Raw genomic sequence first — 19,102 nt, 5'->3', positions numbered from 1 at the left:
TTTGTGCGGGCATGGAGGAGTTGGAACTTCTCTGAGTCGAATTACTCAAGGAAGGCAGCCACTGTGACGGATGGCGCTAGCCCAAAACTGGATGCCAGATCACGACGCAGAAGCCTTCCCAGTTCTTCGCCGCTGCAGACTTGAGGCACTCACAGCTCACTTCACTTGGATACATGTAGCAGCTACCTTTTCATGCGCGTCGAGCTCTCCCCCTCTCCACAAAGAAACTCCGCGTTTCCTGCCTCCAACTTCACCTGACATGGCGACGACCATGCATTCATGGCAAGCACGAACATGATCGGCTGCCCTGTCAGCGCAATCACATTGGTCTTGAAAGCAGTGGGGTAGTGCTCCAAAGCTTCCACCAGACAAGCAGCTGCCCGCTGAAGTCGGTCCTACGCCACGGGATGCGCGTCCAGTGCAATGCGCTCATGCACATGACGAGGAATCAGGTGTGTAGATGCCTCTGAATCGCTGCGTTTTTCAATCGGGATTTTGCGCCCTGTTCCCTCAAGACTTCCTGTCGAAAGAACATGGCGAAAGCAGCCGCCGTGCATCTCTTAGAGGTCAACATCAAGAGGACTTTTACAACTTCACAAGCGCTTCACGCACGATCTATCCGACGCTGTCTTTGACTCGATCGACAAAATTGGAAGCATCGTTTCGATGATCTCGAAAGACAGCTCATTGAGCTTAGAAGTTTGCAGACTTGAAGGAAATGATTCATGATGCGACGTGAGCTTCAAGATCATTCAAGATGTTTGATCCCCTGTGTTCAAGCAACACCTCAAGCTTCCTTAAAACCAACCACCATGTTGTAGTTGCCGAATTAAGCAATAAATGCGCTCATTCTGCGACATGGTGCTGGATTCGCTACCAAATACTCAGACGGGGCGCGCAATATCATTGAACTACTTCGCATGCTCCTGATGTACTTGTACATGCTACGCAGCTCGATCGCATTCGGAGTACCGGAGTACCGGAGTACCGGAGTTCCAGAGTTTGTTATGTTTCACCCTTAGACCGAGCAGGACATCGAGTGTACAAGCTTGACGTTTATACAGTAAAATTCGTTGGGCAGGCGAGATAGGCCGGTCCAGTTCAAATTCTTCCAGCAGTCTCGGCCATCCCCCGGGTGGGACCATGCATACCAACTTTGTTACCAGCCAACAGCGCCTCCATTCGCTCCCTGAACCCCCTGGTTTGCAGATTCGAAAATGGAACGCTCGGAGCTGGTTTGGGGCGTTGAAGAGCAGTGCAGCGGAATACCACGGCGGACTTGTTGCAGGAGTGAAGCGGAGCTTGGAGGCAAAAGATGAAAAAGAGAGAGTTGCAAAGCACGAGAGCAAAAGATATTCCATCGTCGAGAATCGAACTCGAGCCTCCAGACAGTCTCCCCGCGCACACGCAACGCACATTGGAAAGGATGGGATACTCCATTCGGAGCTTCGAGCTTGCGCCCTGGGCCCCCCAGCCCGCTCGGGTTGCCCCGGACACTCAATGTGGCATGCTCGTAAGTCATGCGGCGGTGCTGCATGTGAGGCCTGGCGTGCTACCACTGCACCACGATGGATGTATTGTTGTGGAAGGGCCTGCGGCTTTGGTATATTTGCCTCGCTCGGCAAAGCTTGATCAAGAAAGGCAGGATAAGGAGAGACAAGAGAGAGTACCCCCTCTTTAGGAATTTCCCGCTGATATTGAAAGTAAAGAGCCTTGTGTAATTCTTCATGAAAGCGTTCTGCATCATCATTTGTCGACATCTGATTGTCATTAGCTAGCTGTGTCGCTGATTTCGAACTCCATTCTGCAGTACATATTCCCGCACGTCCAAGAAAGAGGTGAAGTCTGGCTAAAACAGTCACAATCAGAATGATTCAACTTCCGGGTAGGCCAGCCAGGCAGTAAGCCAGGTGTGTAAGGCATGAGTGGAAGGCTTGCTCGAGTCGTTACCGTTGACAATCGAAGCCATACTCCGACAGTATTTATACTCTTCACTCGCCATGACGTTCGTAGAAATGCATGTGACGCGTCGACCTCCTCTCTGGAAAATCACCTTAGCATGGACTGAGCTCAGCGTCTCGTGACCAGCTCCATCCTTGAGTTCTGACTCCTGGCTCCAGTATAAAACCGCTCAAGATTTTCTGGGACACTTCAATCGTTGAGCCGCTCAGTTTGAGCTACAGACCCAGTCCAATCGTCACCTGACAAACGCAAGACTGTCCTTTTGGTGCTTGTCTGCTTTTCTTCCTTGAGGACAACCCACGCCCCCCATATCTCCATTCGTTTTCTCGAGGTCGGCAGATTTCTTCAGCAACGACCGCCATCGTTACTCAAAATCGATGCCGCTCGGCATCAATGCCAAATACTGAGCAGGTCGCATCGCTCCAGCAAACCAACCAACCGAGATCCGACTGATGACAGATCCAGACACCCAACGCCCCCGCGAAGACAGTAGGAGATTTCTGAAGTTGCAGGCGCAAAAGCGGGCAAAGTGAACAGTTTTTCAGGCCTTAGGGACAAGCTCTTCCAAAGTCCCCGAAGCGCAGATACCAAACAGTCAGGTCGAAGACTGGTAGGCAGGTATTTTATACGCGTGACGACTGCACATGCCGAGCAGCATAGTGGGGGATGAAGGAGGCGGTATGTCATGCGTTTGTCGTCGAGTTAGCAGGAGCAGGAACAGGATACCAGCCACCATCTCTCGCTGTTCACGAGTCTCCTGAGAGCACACGCCGACTCAGGGGTAAGTTAATGGCTGCAAATCTGTCACGACCGACCACCATCACTTTTACACAACGTTTCTTAATCTCAAGTTCAGACAGAGTTACTCGTGATTGATATTATTTACAGCTTCGTCGGATTTGGGGACCGCTCTGTGTCCCAGCCGGCTAGCCTCTGGCGGAGCAGGACAGTCTTCGCGCTTGATCGTGGGCTAAAGACCAGGACGAGGACGGACAAAGTAGGAAACGATGGTTGGAATCTCCAGGACGTAGTAGAGCGAAAGTTGAGGCTGTAGTATGCCGCTGCACTGCTATGGCTCTGCTGCAGAAAACAAGTCTAGCTGGGTGGACGGCGGGAGGTTTATATACCCACACAATCACCGCGCCGGCCACCACGCGCCTGCCGCATAGACACAGCAAACATGGCATATGCCAAGGACAGCGAATCGAATAGGTCACAGGTCACGCGCGCCGCACTCGTGCCACTGATGTTGTTGCTGCCTATTACCCAAAGTCTCATGAAGCCTGCGAACAGACTGAGCTCTGCAGGCTTCGAGGTACGCAGTATGAAGGGGAAATGCATCAGACCCAGCGACGTACTTTTGGCCTCGCCCTGAGATTGCAAAGTCAGACACCAGTCGCACTTTCACGCTCCCGACTTTGTTCGTTGGCCTCTTCCGTCGGCAAGGATATCAGCATGATACGCATCTCCAGGAGATGATGATGTCGGCAAACGCGTTGGCGTGGCGGCGATCATGGTGTTTTGAATCAGCACAGCGTGTGGTGAGGAAAGCGTATCGATAGGAAAGGAGCAATGCGTAAACAAGTCTGAATTGAATATACATGTCTGTGGATCTCTTTTTTGTGTAAAAGACTTGCACTCATACACCCATACGCAAAAGAAAAGCAGAGCGCCTCCCGCCCTCCCTCGATATCATGTCGCCCAGCGCCAATGTACAGCCATACATACACGTCAAGAACCAATTCATCCGTCCGTCTGTCAGTCAGTCAGTCAATCTCACGATGACGAGTCTTCTTTTTTTGCTTCTCCACTCGATCCAATCTCCACTCGCTCTATGCTTTGTTCGCCTTGGCGGCAAGCAAGTTGAGCGCGCTACCCGCAAGGATGAAGCCGCACTGGTCGCGACTCAGGGTATGCTTGGTCTTGACCTCGAAAGTCTCGCCACTCCTCTTCTTGACGACGAGCTTGATCTCGCCCTGGCCACCCTTCTGCAGCGTCTCGTACAGGCCCTCGGTCGACACCGAGTCGCAAGCATCCATGCGGTCATAGTCGGCCTCGTTGGCAAAGGTCAACGGCACGACGCCCTGCTTCTTGAGGTTGGTCTCGTGGATACGGGCGAAGGACTTGGACAGGATGATGCGGCCGCCCAGGTAGCGCGGCTGCAGGGCGGCGTGCTCGCGCGCGGAGCCCTCGCCGTAGTTGTGCTCGGCGACGACGAGCCACTCGGCACCCTGCTCCTTCCAGCGCTTGGCCAGCTCGGGGATGCCGCACGACGAGCCGTCAAAGTCGTAGGCCGTGTTGGTCTCGCCCGTCGCCGCGTTGACGGCGCCGATGAGCGTGTTCTCCGCAATGTTGGGCAGGTGGCCCTTGTACTTGAGCCAGGGTCCGGCCGCCGAAATCGTGTCGGTGGTGCACTGGCCCTTGACTTTGTAGAGAACGCGCAGGCCCGAGAGGTCACCCTTGGGGAACGGCGCAAAAGGCTCGAGCACGGCAAGACGCGTCGACTTGGGGTCAATCTGGACCTCGACTGAAGGGTCGGGCTTGCCCGGGGTGGGCAGAAAGTCGGGGTTGCCAATCTCAAAGCCGGACTTGGGCAGATCTACACCTGTCGGCGGGGCGAATCTAAAGGGCTCACCCGAGGGGGTGGGGATGGAGTCGGTCATGGGGTTGAAGGTGGTCTCGCCAGCATACGAGAGGGCCGTGACGAGCTCGGGAGAGGCGAGGAAGTTCATGGTGGCACGGTTGCCGTCGTTGCGGGCGGGAAAGTTGCGGTTGTACGAGGTGAAAATGGCATTGGCCTCGCCCTTCTTGACCTCGTCGGTGCGCTTCCATTGACCAATGCAAGGTCCGCAAGCATTGGCAAGGACAACTCCGCCAGCAGACGAAAAGGTGTCGAGCGTCTCGTCGCGCTCAAGAGTCGCTCTAATCTGCTCGCTACCCGGAGTGATGAAAAAGTCGGCCTTGGGAGTCAAACCAGCTGCCTTGGCCTGCTTGACCAAATGCTCCGCACGGGTCATGTCTGCGTAGCTAGAGTTGGTGCAGCTGCCAATCAATCCAGCGCCAAACGTCTTGGGCCATCCCTTCTCCTCGACAGTGTCCTTGAACTTGCTCAAGGGTGTCGAGAGGTCGGGAGTGAAGGGACCGTTGATGTGAGGCTCCAGCTCGGACAAGTTAATGGTAATGAGCTGGTCGTACTCGGCATTGGAGTCGGGACGGAGGAGGTTGTGAGGGCCGGGAGAGGAAGCAATGGTGCTGGCAGCGGTGGCAATGGACTCGCGGTAGGTTGCCGCCAGGTAGGGGACGTGGCCAGAGGAGAAGGGGAATAATGATGTCGTTGCGCCAACCTCCGCGCCCATGTTGCACACTGTAGCCATACCGGTGCAGTTGAGAGACTCGACACCGGGGCCATGGTACTCGATGATGAAGCCGGTACCACCGCGGACGGTGAGCTTGCCCGCGAGGGTCAGGATGATATCCTTGGGACTCGCCCAGCCGCTCAGCTGGCCCTCAAGCCTGACACCGAGAATCTTGGGCGCCTTGAGCTCCCAAGGAGCATCGACCAGCGCGTCCACGGCGTCGGCACCACCAACACCAATGGCAATCGCACCCAGACCTCCGGCGTTCGGCGTGTGGCTGTCCGTGCCAAGCATCATCAAACCCGGCGCGCTGTAGTTCTCCAGGACGTTTTGGTGGATGATGCCAGCACCCGGAGGCCAGAATTCGATGCCGTATTTCTTCGCCGCGCTCTCCAAAAAGTCAAATACCTCCTTGTTGCCCTGGATCGAGCGCGGCAAGTCGGTGTCCGCGCCGCGCTCTCCCACAATCATGTGGTCGCAGTGGATCGAGGCAGGAACGGCGGTCGTGGGCAGACCGCACGACATGAATTGGAGCAACGCCATTTGCGCCGACGCATCCTGCATGGCCACGCGGTCGGGCTTGAGCTTGAGGTTTGCGACCCCGCGAATATCTTTGCCATTGTTGGTGCCGGTCAAGAGCGACTCCTCGGGGTTGTCGAGATGCGAATAAAGAATCTTTTCGGCGAGCGTGAGCTGCCTCTCGGCACCAAGGACGCGGCGGACTTCGGACAGTCTCTTGAGGAGCTTCGGGTAGGGAGGAGTGCGCGAGGCGACATCGAAACCGGGAGGAGGTTTGGGTGCGGAGGTGGCGGTTGCGAGATGTCTTCTGCTTGGGAGCACGCCGGCCGATGACTGGGACGCGTTAGTGGCGATTGGGCGCGTTTCGGGGGATTTTTCACCTTTGCATTTGCGAGCCTGGCCGCTCTCAAGGCTTGCGCCCGCATGGTCATCAGCTGGGCAGCCATTGGAGACGTGGAGGCGAGCGTGTTGCTGGGCGGTGACTTTCAAAAAATACAATAACGCTGCGAAGTTCGGAGGTCCGGGGAGCACGAAGCCAACATAATCGGCATGCCGCCACTTCTAATTGGCAGATCCCGTCGCTTGGCCCACCACATTACACGATGCATGCATACGTCAAGGGTATCTATTCAGCAGCGCTCTATGTTGAATTCTTCTTTTTTCCAGACAACATCCTCTGTTTGCATGGAATCCTTTTCTACCAAATCAAACTCCACTCTGCACCTGCGTTGAATTCGTCTCCGCGTCAAAACTCCCCGATGCTCCGCACCACGAATGCTCCATAGCCTACGACGTGTGCACATCGGCCTTGGACATGGCCTCCGTCACCTTTTCAATCGAAGGATCCGCTTCCTGCTTCTTTTCCGCGCCCTCCACGCCAGAAGCAGCCTTGGCAGCCGCCTTCTTGGCAGCCTTCTTTGCCTTGTCCTTGTCCTTGGCCGCCTTCTTTGCTGCCCTCTTCTCGGCCTCGAGCTGCTTCTGCCTCTTGGCCTCCTCACCGCCAAACTGCTCTCTCCATTCTTGCTCCTTCTCCGTCTTAATTTGGCTGAAGAGGTACGACGCCTTGCCAATCTTGTGGCCGGGCTTGATGATGCCCGCCTTCCACTCGTCGGGGATGTGCGGCACAGGGTCAACACCGAGCTGCTGGAAAATGCCCAGGATTGGCTCTCCTTTGTCGTTGATGCCGCCCCGTGCAGTGGCGGGCATGTAGGGCTCAATGACGCTTCCAAGAAGGTAAATGTGGTTCAGGGCCAGACCGACCACTGCTGCGCAGCGCTCCGGCTCCTCGGTGAATAGTCTGTTGTCAAGCTTGTTGTCCTGCAAAAGCTTGTTGCCAAGGGCAGAAATGTGCAAAGCACTCGCGAGACCAGCTCTCAGCTTCACATTCTCCAACCAGTTGTTGTAAGTCTTGAGAAGACCATTGAGTTCCTTGGCGTAGTTCTCAAGGTATTCGTCCGAGTACTTGGTCCAGTCGGGGACAACTGATCATGTTAGATGAGGACTTTAATCGAGGTCAAAAACTTACCCGAGTCGTACTTGGCAGCGACGAACTTGATGACGCGGTTGACAAAGTTGCCAAGGTTCTTCAAGAGGTCGTTGTTGTTGGCGTCGATGAATTCGTTCCACTTGAATTCAGCGTCACCACTCTCCGGTCGTCTGGAGAGGAGGTAATATCTCCAGACATCAGAGGGAATGCCAGTGTCCTTGGCGTTGTTTCCAAAAACACCAATGCCCTTTGATTTGGAAAACTTGGTGTCCTCGTAGTTCAAGTACTCGGTAGTCGAAAGGTGGTGCACCTGAGTCCACTTGTCTCCGGTACCGAGCTGCGAGCCGGGGAAGATGATGGTGTGGAATTGGACGTTGTCTTTGCCCATGAACTGGTACAGCTTGACGTTGTCGGGGTTCTTCCACCACTTCTCCCACTGGTCCGTGTATGTTGCCGTGATGGAGACGTAGCCAATACATGCGTCAAACCACACGTACATGACCTTGTCCTCGAATCCAGGCAGAGGCACAGCGGTACCCCACTTGAGATCGCGGGTGATGCCTCTAGGCTTCAGGCCCTTGTCGATCCACGACTGGGTGATTTGGATACAGTTGGCCGACCACTTGCCCTCGGTGCTGGCCTTGCCAAACCACTCGACAATTTTGTCCTTCAGCTCGTCCAGGCGAATGTAGATGTGCTTTGTCTCGCGCTTGACCGGCGCCGCGCCGTCCAGCTTGCAGCGAGGGTTGATAAGGAAGCCGGTAGCCTTGACCTCGCCGGGCGCCTCAGGCTCATCGGTAGGGGCCTTTGCCTCCGGTTCAGGCTCGAGGGGGTCCAAGAGGTTGCCGCACTTGTCGCATTGGTCTCCGCGTGCGCCAAGGTCATGACAGATGCTGCACTCGCCCTCGACATAGCGGTCCGCAAGGAAAGAACCGTGCTTCTCACAAAAGGGCTGGACCGTAGTCTTCTCCTCCAGGTAGCCGTTCTTGTACAGCTTCAGGAAAATATCCTGCGCAATCTCCGTCTGCTCCTTTGTCGGCGTGCGGCCAAACTTGTCAAAGCCAATGTTGAACCACTCGTAGACCTCGGCGTGGATCTTGTGGTACTTGTCGCAGAGCTCCTGAGGAGTGAGGCCTTCGTCAATGGCCTTGGTTTCGGTCGCGGTGCCGTACTCGTCGGAGCCGCACACGTAGAGGGTCGGGTGGCCGCGAGCTTTGCAGAAGCGCGCAAAGACATCGGCGGACAGCACTGAGCCGATAATGTTGCCCAAGTGCGGGATGTTGTTGACGTAAGGGAGCGCGCTGGTAATGAGGATGTTTCGCTTGCCCTCTTGGGGCAGAATCGGATCGGACGTGGCCATTGTGTGTTGTGGTGGTGATGGAGGACTTTGACTCACCCCGCGGCCAACGTCTTTCGGGCCCTGACGCGATGCCCCGCGCTAGGCAAGCAGAACCTTGCACGTCAGAGCAACGAGTCTGTCCTCCATCCACCACAACATACTGACATTTTGACATCGAGTCAAGTCTTTTCATTCTTTCCTTACTGCTCGATGACTTCCGATCGTTTTTGGTTCGGTTTCAAAAATCCAGGGTGCTCGCAAAAGCAAGAAGTCACAGCTTCTGATGCACAAAATTTCGGGCATCTTCACCGATGAGCTATCTGCTACTGATGCCAAGACTTTCTATATTCAGATACAACATCTTCTATCCAAGCGTTGTGGATCGTCCCAGAGGTGATTTACAGATTTCGAAGTGGTAAACGCTATGACCACCTGTCTGGATGAATTATGCCTGACTTAGGCTCACCTCTTCCGCGGCATGGAAGATTTATAAATCAACGCGTCCACACCTTTCTTCACGTACGACCATAGCAGGTAGAGAACTCGGAACCCCGTCCGCTCTTCCATAGATAAGCTACCTTGCGGCCGATTAGTAGTTGCGTGGGTGACCAGCAGCGAATCCCGGCTGTTGTACGTTTTGCATTTTCTTTTGCCTGGCTGGTACATATGGTGGAGCCATGGAGGCTTCTGTTTTGGGGCGAAAACGAGGGGTCCGGAAGCTGAAGCTTTTGTAGTGAACTGGAAGGACTCGGATGAGGATCTTTGCCTCGAGAATCATCCCGTCTTTGGACCACACGCGTCCAAAATCTCCCTCACCATCTCCTTGGACTTCAAAGGCACCGCACTCGTGACACACCACCGATCTTGTAGCGAGTTCTCGGCCAACTTGTTGAGCTGCTCCTCCCCGCCAATTCCGAAATCCGCCAGTCGACGCGGCAGGCCCAGTGCCCTGAAAATCACATCCAGACAGTCAGCCAATGGCGTCTCGCCCTGACGTAGGCCGTGCTTGTCGAACAATTGGGCGATGATGTCGACTCCCCACAAGACGTTGAGGACAATATGCTGTTTTGCGGGGATGTCGATAAGAGGCTCGACGCTGTGCTCCTGGCCCTTTTCTGTGCCGGCAGTACCCTCAGCTGCATGACCGAGGTTGAATGCACATACGGCGGGCAGCAGGATGCAGCTCGTTTCCCCGTGACCAACTCCTAGCGGACCAAGCTGGTGACCTATACCATGGCTAGCACCGAGGGGTGCGCCTGCCTTGCATCCGGCCATGGCATCCACGACGCCGAGCTGGCACTGGAGCCGCGCTTCGGTGTCATCCGGGTCGGCCTTGGAGCGCAAGAGGCCTGAGACAAGCTGGCGAAGACCCGAGGAGGCGCAACGGGCCGCAGCTGGAGTGCAAAAGGGCGAGCAAATGGTTTCAACGCAGTGGTCAATGGCGCGAACGCCGGACGAAAGCCAGAAGCGTTGGGGTGTCGTCTTGACGAGTTCGGGGTCAAGGATCACGAGTTTGGGGCCCAGCGGTGCGCCGGCATGGCCAAAGCCGTGCTTGTGGTGGGTTTCGTCATTGGTGCCGCCGGCATGGTCGGAATATTCGCCGCCAGAGAGAGATGTAGGAATTGAGACAATGGGCACAGTTGGACTAGCAAGGTCGGGCCTTGGGACAGAAGGGTCGCGATTATTGGTCAGGTTGAGGATGGACGGAAAGTCGGTTGCGTTATTGGCCAATGCCTAGAATAGGTGAGCAATGAGCAAATGATGGAATAGTCCAAGTTGGTGAGTATTTTGGGCCTTGAGTATAAAAGGACTTTGGTGTAGAAGGATTGCACGTACTAGAGAAACGATTTTGGCCGCATCAATCAAGCTTCCCCCACCCAAGGTAACGATCAAATCGACGTCGACCTCTTTTGCGTCCTTGGTGACTTCGATGCACTCAGACCATAAAGTGTGTGGCGTCATTCCGTAACGGACACCGACGACTTTACCGTCCAGAGCTTGTTGTAGAGTTCGCACGACATTGGTCGTCCGTGCAAGGGTGCCCGAAGCTAATATGTACACCCTTGATGCCTTGAAGTTTTGCTCGACATGTCTTGCGCAGGCCTGCGCGAATGGTATGCCGTGGCTGATGAGGGGATGATCTTGACCATCAAAGGCTAGCTTGACGACTTCTTGAGCCATGCCTCTTGGAGATGTGAGTGTTGATTCGGACGAGGTCAACACGTACGCCCACGGGGTTTAAGAACCCCACACTCGGCTAAGCTTCCGGTCTGAGCCGACTGGCTCATGGCCAGAGGAACTACCACATCATTGTTGACAGTTTCCTGGCCGACCAGTACAACCCCCAAAATGCCATGGCCCATGTGATGACGATTGCGACAATTGTCTTTCCTTGTAACTCAAAGGCGTCGGTGAAGTGGAGCTTTGCCATCTTGCGGTGCTTCTTCCGGGTGAACCATTGATTCTTGCCGTTGCGTCGAGTCATTTCAACTTGACCATCGATGCCAGAGATGCTGCCGTCACCTCCGTCTGCCGTGCCGGCACTTGCCTTGTGCCATGTCGAGTCATCCGGGTCCTGATATGGCTCCGGGTTCAGCCATTGCGAAGGCGAAAATCGTAACCACCAAGACGTCGTGAGGGGTGGGTGTTCATTGTAGCGGTAAGCACGGTCACGTCGCTGGACGAAGAAGAGAGAGATGATGAATGAGGTAAAGAGCAAAGGCGTCAAGATGACCTGTAAACGTGAGCAAGCGGCGTGAAGACGACAGAGCGAGGGCGCTGACTTTCTTGATTGTCGACTCTGAGCGATCGAAATCTTTCTGGGCCTCGTCTGGCGACGATACAGCGGATGGAATGGGAGTGTTGGCCAGGTCCAAGAAAGGATCGGGCTTCTTCTTGCGCTTGGACGGAGTGTTTGGCTGGGAACTGGTTGGTTGCGCCGAGGGAGCCATGTCGGTCGAAATATTGCGGATTCAAAGAGAGCCTTGCAGCAGAATTACAACGGATGCCGCATCATGATACCAGTCTACGGCGGGCGCATAGAGTAGATATTTGGCTCGTTGTGAGCTGGCGCAGCGATTGACGCAGGCGGAAGCTAGCGGGTTGACGTCAGGTCTAGGCAGCCGACTCGGGAGCGACCCGAAAGCGACAGAGCCCAAGGGACTCTTCCAATCCAGTCGGCATCGTGAGAAACCTCCAGTTCGAGACATGTTGTCGCATTGCGCTTTGGCACTTCTCACGTCTGGAGTTTGTTCTTCAAGTTCCTGCAGCTGGCTTCTCGTGCAACCCGGGCGCGTCTGTTGCGCAAAACTCCCTTGCGTTTGAAGTCACACATCGACTGCTGTCTGACAGCCGCCCGAGTCATGAAAAGTTGATCACTTCGCGCCTTTACGTGAGCCATGCGAAAATGTTGTCATTTCTTTGCTCCTGCTCAGCTTTTCTCGCTCTGATCAACATGAGCTTACTCTGCGATGGTTGCCTAGTTCAACCGAGTCTCGTTGTGGCTTTTTTGGCGAGGCGTCCTTTCAAGGGCTGCAGAACAAGAGACCGTAACCGTGGGGTCGTCGAAAAAAATCAATCAATCAGACTACCGAAGCAAGCATTTTGCGCAGGGAAGGGCCATCCGTAAATCAGCTTAACATCTGGAACAGGAATCGCTTCTTTTAACAACAAAGGCGCGGGGGCTTGTGGTGGAGGAGCCGCCGGAATTAGTAAACAGCCACGGACCAAACCGGACGGATCGTCCGTCTTACACCTCAGCCCCCTCGCCCTCGCAGTAGTCCTCGACGTCGTCCGCTTCTCAATCATTTTTCCACCTGTACCATTTTACGAACTCTTGACCTGGATTTCGACGTGGTTTGGCTCTGTAAACCATGGCCCGCTCTGCGACGCCTGAGAGTAGCCGCGTCCGCGAGGGCGGCATTCGCAAGAGGATGCGCAAGGGCACCCACAGCTGTTTTGAATGTAGGTCGCCGTGACTTTCTTTGCCATTCAGTCGTCTCCGGGCGAATATGGACGAAACGGATCTTCGTCTTTGGTGTTCTTCTTTCCCTTTTGGGAAGGTCTTAAAGCAATACTGATCTAGATAGGTCGCCGTCGCAAGATCAAATGCATCTACAACGAAAACTCCACCACATGTACTGAATGCTTTGCCCGTGGCTCGCGGTGTATAGATCAAGAGAATGCGGAGAGCGATACTGTCGTCGATAACCGCAAAAACCTCCGGGAAAGAGTCGCAAAGCTTGAGGCTTTGGTCGAGGCCTTGCTCGAAGACAAGAGCACCACGCATGCTGCCGAAGCGTTGCGGGCACTAGGAAAAGACATTACCATTACTCCACCTGAATCCGATGGACCTTCGAGAGTGCATGAGCCAGAGAAAGATACCGCTCCGTTCCTCAGCATGTTCAACAACGAAGTGGTGAGCCCCTCGTCCGCACTGTAGATGTAAGCTAACTAGAAATTAGTTGAGAAGAGCTGAGGGTAGAAGCAACAAGTCATGCTCCGACCACCCACTGAATGCAGGCACGGAAGCTCCTACTGGTCCTGCCAATGAGGCGGGGGTATACGACATTGAGTTTACTGGAATAGGTGCACCACCACCAGCCAGCAGCGGTGATAATATGAATGGAGCCCGCAAGTCCAAAGCCAAAAGGACGCGCGATACTCTGCTCGCGGCTCTTCCCTCTAACGAGAAACTTGAATCTGCCATCAATACCAATGACGACTGGTGGCGTTTATGGCGCTACAAAATTCCAGGAATTGCTCGCGGCGACAACCTTCAGGAATTTGCCAGTCGCGTCATAGAGAAAGGATCTCCACCCGAGGTTGGAGTCTTGCTGTTGTGTGTTGGCGTCGCACTGGACTCTGATGATCTCGACTCCCAGCTCGCCCTCATCGACGCCCTGATAGTCTCGGACGACGAATACGCCGCCACGCTTCAGGGTCTGGAGTGTATCATTTTGATGTCCAAATGCTACTCCGAGATTGGACAACCGCGAAGAGGCTGGATTGCAGTGCGAAAGGGTCTGGCCTATGCTCAAATACTGGTGCGTATCATTCATTAGCGAAGATATCTCGTCTGACAATCTACAGGGACTGCATCGTAGCCATACGACATCGCCAGAGTGGAATGCAATCTGGTGGTCTCTATACACAACCGACCGGTTCCTCAGCCTACTTCTGGGCCTACCATACGGCATCTCGGACTCTCACTGCGACTTGACGATGCTTCCGACTGATGGCGAAGGCGATGAGTTAAGAGAAGCCACTGGCAAATTAGCTGTCCTTGCCGGCAAAGTCATCGACCGGACTCAAAGTGTCGGGGATCTATCATTTTCTTCGGCTCTTGAGCTGGACGACGAACTGGACGCGATTACGTCGGATCTGCCCGAAAACTGGAACGAAACCGAATTGCCCCTTTCAGGTTCCAGCCCAGACTGCCAGAAGCTCGTCAATGTGCGCGAACGCTTCCTGATGCACATTTGCGCCCATCAGCTTCGCATGTACCTCCATCTCCCCTTCATGCTCAAGCTGGCCTCGTCGAGCTCAAGTCCCACTGGCTGCTCCAAATTCGAATACAGTAGGACAGCCTGTTTTGGGGCCTCGCGAAGACTGTTGGAGGTATACAGAGCTCTTCGCACAGGCAACGGCCAACCTCTTTACGAATGCAAAGTCATTGACTTTGTCGGCTTCACTGCTGCCGTGCTGCTGTTCCTCGGCCTCCTGGGCTACCGCCGGCTCGACTCCAAGACGGGCGACGCCTCAGCACAAGCCGCTCAAGACGAAAACGACTGGCGGATCATCGAGATTACCATGGACATCTTCCAACGTGCCTCTACCGAACGAGGCGGCAAGGTCGCCGAGCAGTCTCTCCGCGTGCTGCAACAACTCAGCAAAGTGCGCAACATGACCATGAGCGGCGAAGACATTAGCTACAGCGAGCGCGTTGCCATCCCATACTTTGGCACCATTTCCGTCCAGCGCGGCAAGAAGTTCCACCACGTCGCCAAAAGCAACAACACTTCTCCCGTCGCTACCAACTGCGATGCACAACAATCGCCCTCGCAACAACAGAACGCGATGCCTCCGCCGGCCACTGCAACAGGCGGTCCGGACGCTTTCGACGCCACGCCCGTCTTTCCCGGCGCGCCTGCTTCCTTTCCGCAGAACGCCGCCCGCACCCCAAGCAACTCCACGATCAGCACTCCTCCCAACCCAATGATTTCATACGACCCATACGTTCCAAGCACGGGACAATGGTTCTTCCCCGGCGCTGCTGCTGGAAACATGCTCCACCACGGCGTGGGCAACGCCATGAACATCGCTGCAACACAAAACCTCGCTGCAGGCATGGGGTCCGGCGTTGGCGGAAGCGGCGGTGCTGCTTGGGGCGGCGAAGATGGCCTGGATAATCTGGTGGGCGGCGCGAATGCGGGCATTGGCGCGCCGTGGATGAATTCCAACTTGGGCGGCCTCGGCGCTGGCGCCATGGACTTGGACCAGGATTGGGCGTGGTTTTGGGGCGGCACGACAAGCGAGGTGTCCCCGTCGACGTGATGGAAAGAAAAGCGAATTGGAGATGACGGTCAAAAGGTGATGATGGGTAATCAGACTGTCCCTAGATGGCGTTATTGGATTTTTGAGGTCGAGGTCTTTCGCAACGGCCAGGGGCGTTTTTTGCTCGGACCAGAGAAACGGCCAGCTGGATGGACTGGTGGAAGGCTTGAATATGATTGTAGATACCACGGACTCACGGCTCAGATGTACTTTATACCTCTCTCTTCAAATAGTAATAGCTTGCAACGCAATACAATGCGCAGATTTTTACTAGACCCGGCTTGTCTCCAAGTCGCACATCAAATCTGAAACGATGCGTGGTCTATACTCTTGACGCGAGGTGGGTCATCTGCGCATACTCAAATACTACTTATGCACTTGAACGGCTGACTCCCAACTGGCTATGTGCTAGACAAAAAGTACCTGCTCACGCAAAGGCCTCGGGGTTCATCATCTTTGATGAGGTGTTCAACGAATGTCATTCGGGACGAAGTAACATGTCCACTGAGGGGCGAAAGTAGATGCTCTTGAAAGTCCTTTTCTGGAGGATGGTTGTTTGCGGGCCTTCAGGTCATGCCAGGGGTAAGGGACCATCGTCGGAAGCCCTCGTAGTGGTTTTCGAGATGGCTGTAGAGAGGCGGCGTCTTGGTCATGCAGTCGCCTAGCTGCTCTCGACTTGTTTGCGCCTTCCTCTCGACCCACGTCATGCCGCCCATTCACTGGTTCACCCACCGAACGCTACTGCTGCTTCCCGTCGGCTAACCACTCGATTTCCTTCACTGGCCTCTGGATGTTTCGCCGCAGTCCTTCCCTCTACAAACAACCTCACCGTCTACATCATCCGCAACGACGAGCCACTCTCCCATTCCCTTCATTCCCAGTCATATGATGGACTCCGATGGAATCAGGTCTCGCAGCCAGGCTCTTCTAAGGGGTGGTCACCATCCAGAACGTCCGCCTGTGCCTCTTTGGCAACGGGGCCAGTAAGTCGCTTCGCCAGACTGCATGTGCGACAACTAATCACCTCAATAGGAAAATGGAAGGACTCTGTCTCCGCTGTGGTCGCCCAAAGCACGGCCCATGGTCAGACTGCAAAGACACGTGCTTCGTTTGCGGCAAAGACGAGCACTTGGGCGGAGAATGCCCCGAGCAACTTGACCTGTACTGGTACATGTACCACGGCGATGAAAAGATTCCCCAATTCGAGTTCTACAGAGAGAATATCGCTACGTATACCAAAGCTCCCCCGAAGCCCGATGGGACCGTTGTTCATCGCCCTTCCATCACCCATCGACGGACTGGAGACAGTCAGCACCCGAGCAATGAAGATCGCGGACGCCACTAGTTTGCAATCGACTTGTCCTATCGAGCTCGAAGCCGCCCCCCACGTCTTGACAACCAACATCCCACGCTTTCTTCCTAATGATGTTCAACAATTTCTTCTAGAAATAGACCGGATTGGGATCTCCATCCGCAACCTGAAGGCTGATCATGACCGCGGTCGTTCTACCATCCGTAACCTACCTGGTCTCGAGCGCAATATGGCCGAAATCGACCGTGTGCTCAACTTGTTCAACTTCTGGAGAAAATTTGATCACCTCGTCAAAGAGTGGGACGCCCAGGTGGGCATCCTGCGAGCTCTTCAAGATAAACTTCATGCCGTTGAGGAGGTTCCACAGGAAGAATGTGAGCGTTAGATTTCTTCCATTGCTCGTGTTAAGAAGATCACACGGGGGACCAAGACATTTCTGAAACCTATGAGAGAGTCATTGCCGCGAATCATTCATGTTTCCCGGACGGAGGGTCTCATCGTTTGTCTTCATAAGACCCGTTTGTTTGGTTTCTTCAACGTTGTTGAGGTTTCGGTCATGTTTCCAAGGAACACTACTCCAGGCCGAGATCAGCTGCTAAAAGATGAGACAGACTTAAATAATTACCAATACCAACAGCTACAGCATCACACCAGCGTCACGTTCGCTTTGACTGTGCTGCAGTTTTTGGATGAGACCTAGCCCCTCTGCCAGCCAGCCTTCCATCTTGATATCTTCTATTTCAAACAATGCTGGGAAACAGCATGCTCCGTCTTCAGTCTGCATTGGAGGACCATGCTGCTCCTCATTCCACACTCCTTGCTGACTATGTAAGTAGGAGGCTTTCGAAAAGGCAAGAGAACGAGATACAAGATCGTGCAGCGAGCTCCCCCCACAGTCCACCATTCGCAAAGGACTGCGCCTCCAACATCGCCAGGATGTATTTACAACCTGTTGCCGCAGGCTTTCGATCTGGCGCCAGGGGTGCTTGTTGAGTGAGAGGAGACTCTTAAATACCAAAAGGTGGAATTATTTGTGCCCCGTGACCGACTGGGTTTCCGTCCAAGTGTGCCCTCAGTCAGCACTGGATGGCTTGGGTAGACATGCGGGGTATTAAAACAGAGGATCTGTCTCTATCCGTTCCCTGCACCGCTACCAGGCCGAGTCCGGGGCCGTTCACAGTTTTTGGAAATCCCTGACTCTGGCCTTGTTTACTTACAAGATCGCTTTTGGACTCACTTTGTCCTTGGTTCTTCAAGTACTTGCAGGAATCAATATTGGAAACCAGGTTTTTCTCATCATTAGCACTTGATGCTTCTACTCATCGCAATTCACGCGCAATTGCTTCCTGCTGCCTGTAGTTCCCCACGTGCAAGCTGACAGAAAGGTTTCCCCCCCGAAAACAGTCTGTCGAGTGAATGTTAGCAGCCACCAAAGCAGTCAAAGAACCGATCATGTGTGTTCCAAATCTACTGCTTGGAAGTTGGGTGTTGACTTTGCTCTGCTGAGTGTGCCAAAGAGACCGGCTTTTATACCCAGTGGCGGAAAACTGGACGTGTCACGCTGAAGCGTCGTCAGCTCGAGCGCGCATGCGATCGGAGGTGTCGGAGTGCATTGCTCACGTGGAGCTTTCGGGCATCTGACGGGCGATGGTGGTATAAAAGAAGCCCTCGTTTACAACACTTTCATCTTCTCTCTGTAGACAAGAGCTTGATGTCGTGGCTGAAGAGGAGTCAAGCGAGGTAGAACCGAGTACTGTTTCTTGGGTTGCTCCCCCGCGCGAGCCGTCTGCCGGCACGTCGAGTTTTGCGAAGCCACTGACTTACTCCATGTGCGGTATTCATTCCTCGATGGTGATGAAACCTGTCGTTCTGGGATACTGAATAATATTGAGAAGCAGATGAATGCTCCGTCATCATCATCATGGACCATTAGATCTTTGGGAGTAACCCCCCAAACGTTCCACCAGGAGTGAGAATGGCAGGAGAACGGCGGTCCAGCCGGGAGACAGTGTGGTGTGGATGTGTAAAAGCCGAAAAACAGTCGAGGCTACTCTAACTTTCCTCTCGTCCCTGTGTCAGAGATGTTGTCATGTCGCTCCATGCAAAGTGGAGGTCGAGGCTTTTATAGGCGAAGAATGGCAAGCGTCGGGAGCACCCGAAAGATCAGTCAGCAGAGCAGCAGTCGCCTGTCCGCGACAGGATAGTTCCAGTCATTTGGGAAAGACCGAGGCGCGCGCGGAGCAGCTCGTAGGTATAAAAATCCCCGCGCCTTTGCGACAGACCCTCCTTCTGCATCGGAACTCTCATGGGCATGTTCGCAAATTGAGAAACGCGTGGTAGACAACCGACTGGATGGATTCCAGGATCGCCAGTCAAACTTTTGCGGTTTTCGTCTTGCTCCGCGGTCGAGGTCTCTTCTTGACGGGCTTGGGCGCATCGCGCTTACCCCTGAACACCTTTTCGTGCAACACAAAGTTTCCAAGTAGTGTAATACATCATCGCTGTTTTATGATCTCTTTATGAATCATCGAATACAGGTCTTGATTGCGCAATCGATCCACCTTCAACCAAAC

General features: G+C 54.4%; 5 protein-coding genes across 5 annotated transcripts; 2 read left to right on the top strand and 3 right to left on the bottom strand.

The window, feature by feature from the left end:
* Positions 1 to 3,336: 3,336 nt before the first annotated feature.
* BKA78DRAFT_383876 (aconitate hydratase) lies at positions 3,337 to 6,438 on the bottom strand. Its single transcript, XM_066893081.1, has 2 exons — positions 6,218 to 6,438; positions 3,337 to 6,170 (listed from the first exon to the last, which is right to left on the bottom strand). Exons 1-2 carry the CDS (start codon positions 6,281 to 6,283, stop codon positions 3,795 to 3,797), a joined length of 2,442 nt encoding a protein of 813 aa, XP_066738533.1. The 5' UTR covers positions 6,284 to 6,438; the 3' UTR covers positions 3,337 to 3,794.
* A 185-nt stretch (positions 6,439 to 6,623) lies between these two features.
* On the bottom strand, positions 6,624 to 8,683 carry BKA78DRAFT_357476 (methionyl-tRNA synthetase; the record flags this gene model as incomplete). Its single annotated transcript, XM_066892226.1, has 2 exons — positions 6,624 to 7,318; positions 7,363 to 8,683. 2 exons carry the CDS (start codon positions 8,681 to 8,683, stop codon positions 6,624 to 6,626), a joined length of 2,016 nt encoding a protein of 671 aa, XP_066738532.1.
* Positions 8,684 to 9,436: 753 nt separating this feature from the next.
* Positions 9,437 to 11,613, bottom strand: BKA78DRAFT_300325 (uncharacterized protein; the record flags this gene model as incomplete). Its single annotated transcript, XM_066887180.1, has 5 exons — positions 9,437 to 10,396; positions 10,499 to 10,845; positions 10,890 to 10,986; positions 11,034 to 11,396; positions 11,446 to 11,613. 5 exons carry the CDS (start codon positions 11,611 to 11,613, stop codon positions 9,437 to 9,439), a joined length of 1,935 nt encoding a protein of 644 aa, XP_066738531.1.
* A 102-nt stretch (positions 11,614 to 11,715) lies between these two features.
* Positions 11,716 to 12,429, top strand: BKA78DRAFT_327772 (uncharacterized protein). Its single transcript, XM_066889549.1, has one exon. It carries the CDS (start codon positions 12,069 to 12,071, stop codon positions 12,288 to 12,290), a length of 222 nt encoding a protein of 73 aa, XP_066738530.1. The 5' UTR covers positions 11,716 to 12,068; the 3' UTR covers positions 12,291 to 12,429.
* Positions 12,430 to 12,534: 105 nt separating this feature from the next.
* BKA78DRAFT_300324 (uncharacterized protein) lies at positions 12,535 to 15,217 on the top strand (the record flags this gene model as incomplete). Its single annotated transcript, XM_066887179.1, has 4 exons — positions 12,535 to 12,625; positions 12,751 to 13,079; positions 13,126 to 13,707; positions 13,754 to 15,217. 4 exons carry the CDS (start codon positions 12,535 to 12,537, stop codon positions 15,215 to 15,217), a joined length of 2,466 nt encoding a protein of 821 aa, XP_066738529.1.
* Between the last annotated feature and the right edge of the window lie 3,885 nt (positions 15,218 to 19,102).

The sequence above is a fragment of the Phyllosticta capitalensis genome (assembly GCF_038381095.1).
Source record: "Phyllosticta capitalensis strain CBS 128856 chromosome Unknown BKA78scaffold_13, whole genome shotgun sequence".
In the NCBI taxonomy this organism is placed as follows: Eukaryota; Fungi; Ascomycota; class Dothideomycetes; order Botryosphaeriales; family Phyllostictaceae; genus Phyllosticta; species Phyllosticta capitalensis.
This window is presented reverse-complemented; position numbering and strand designations above follow the sequence as displayed.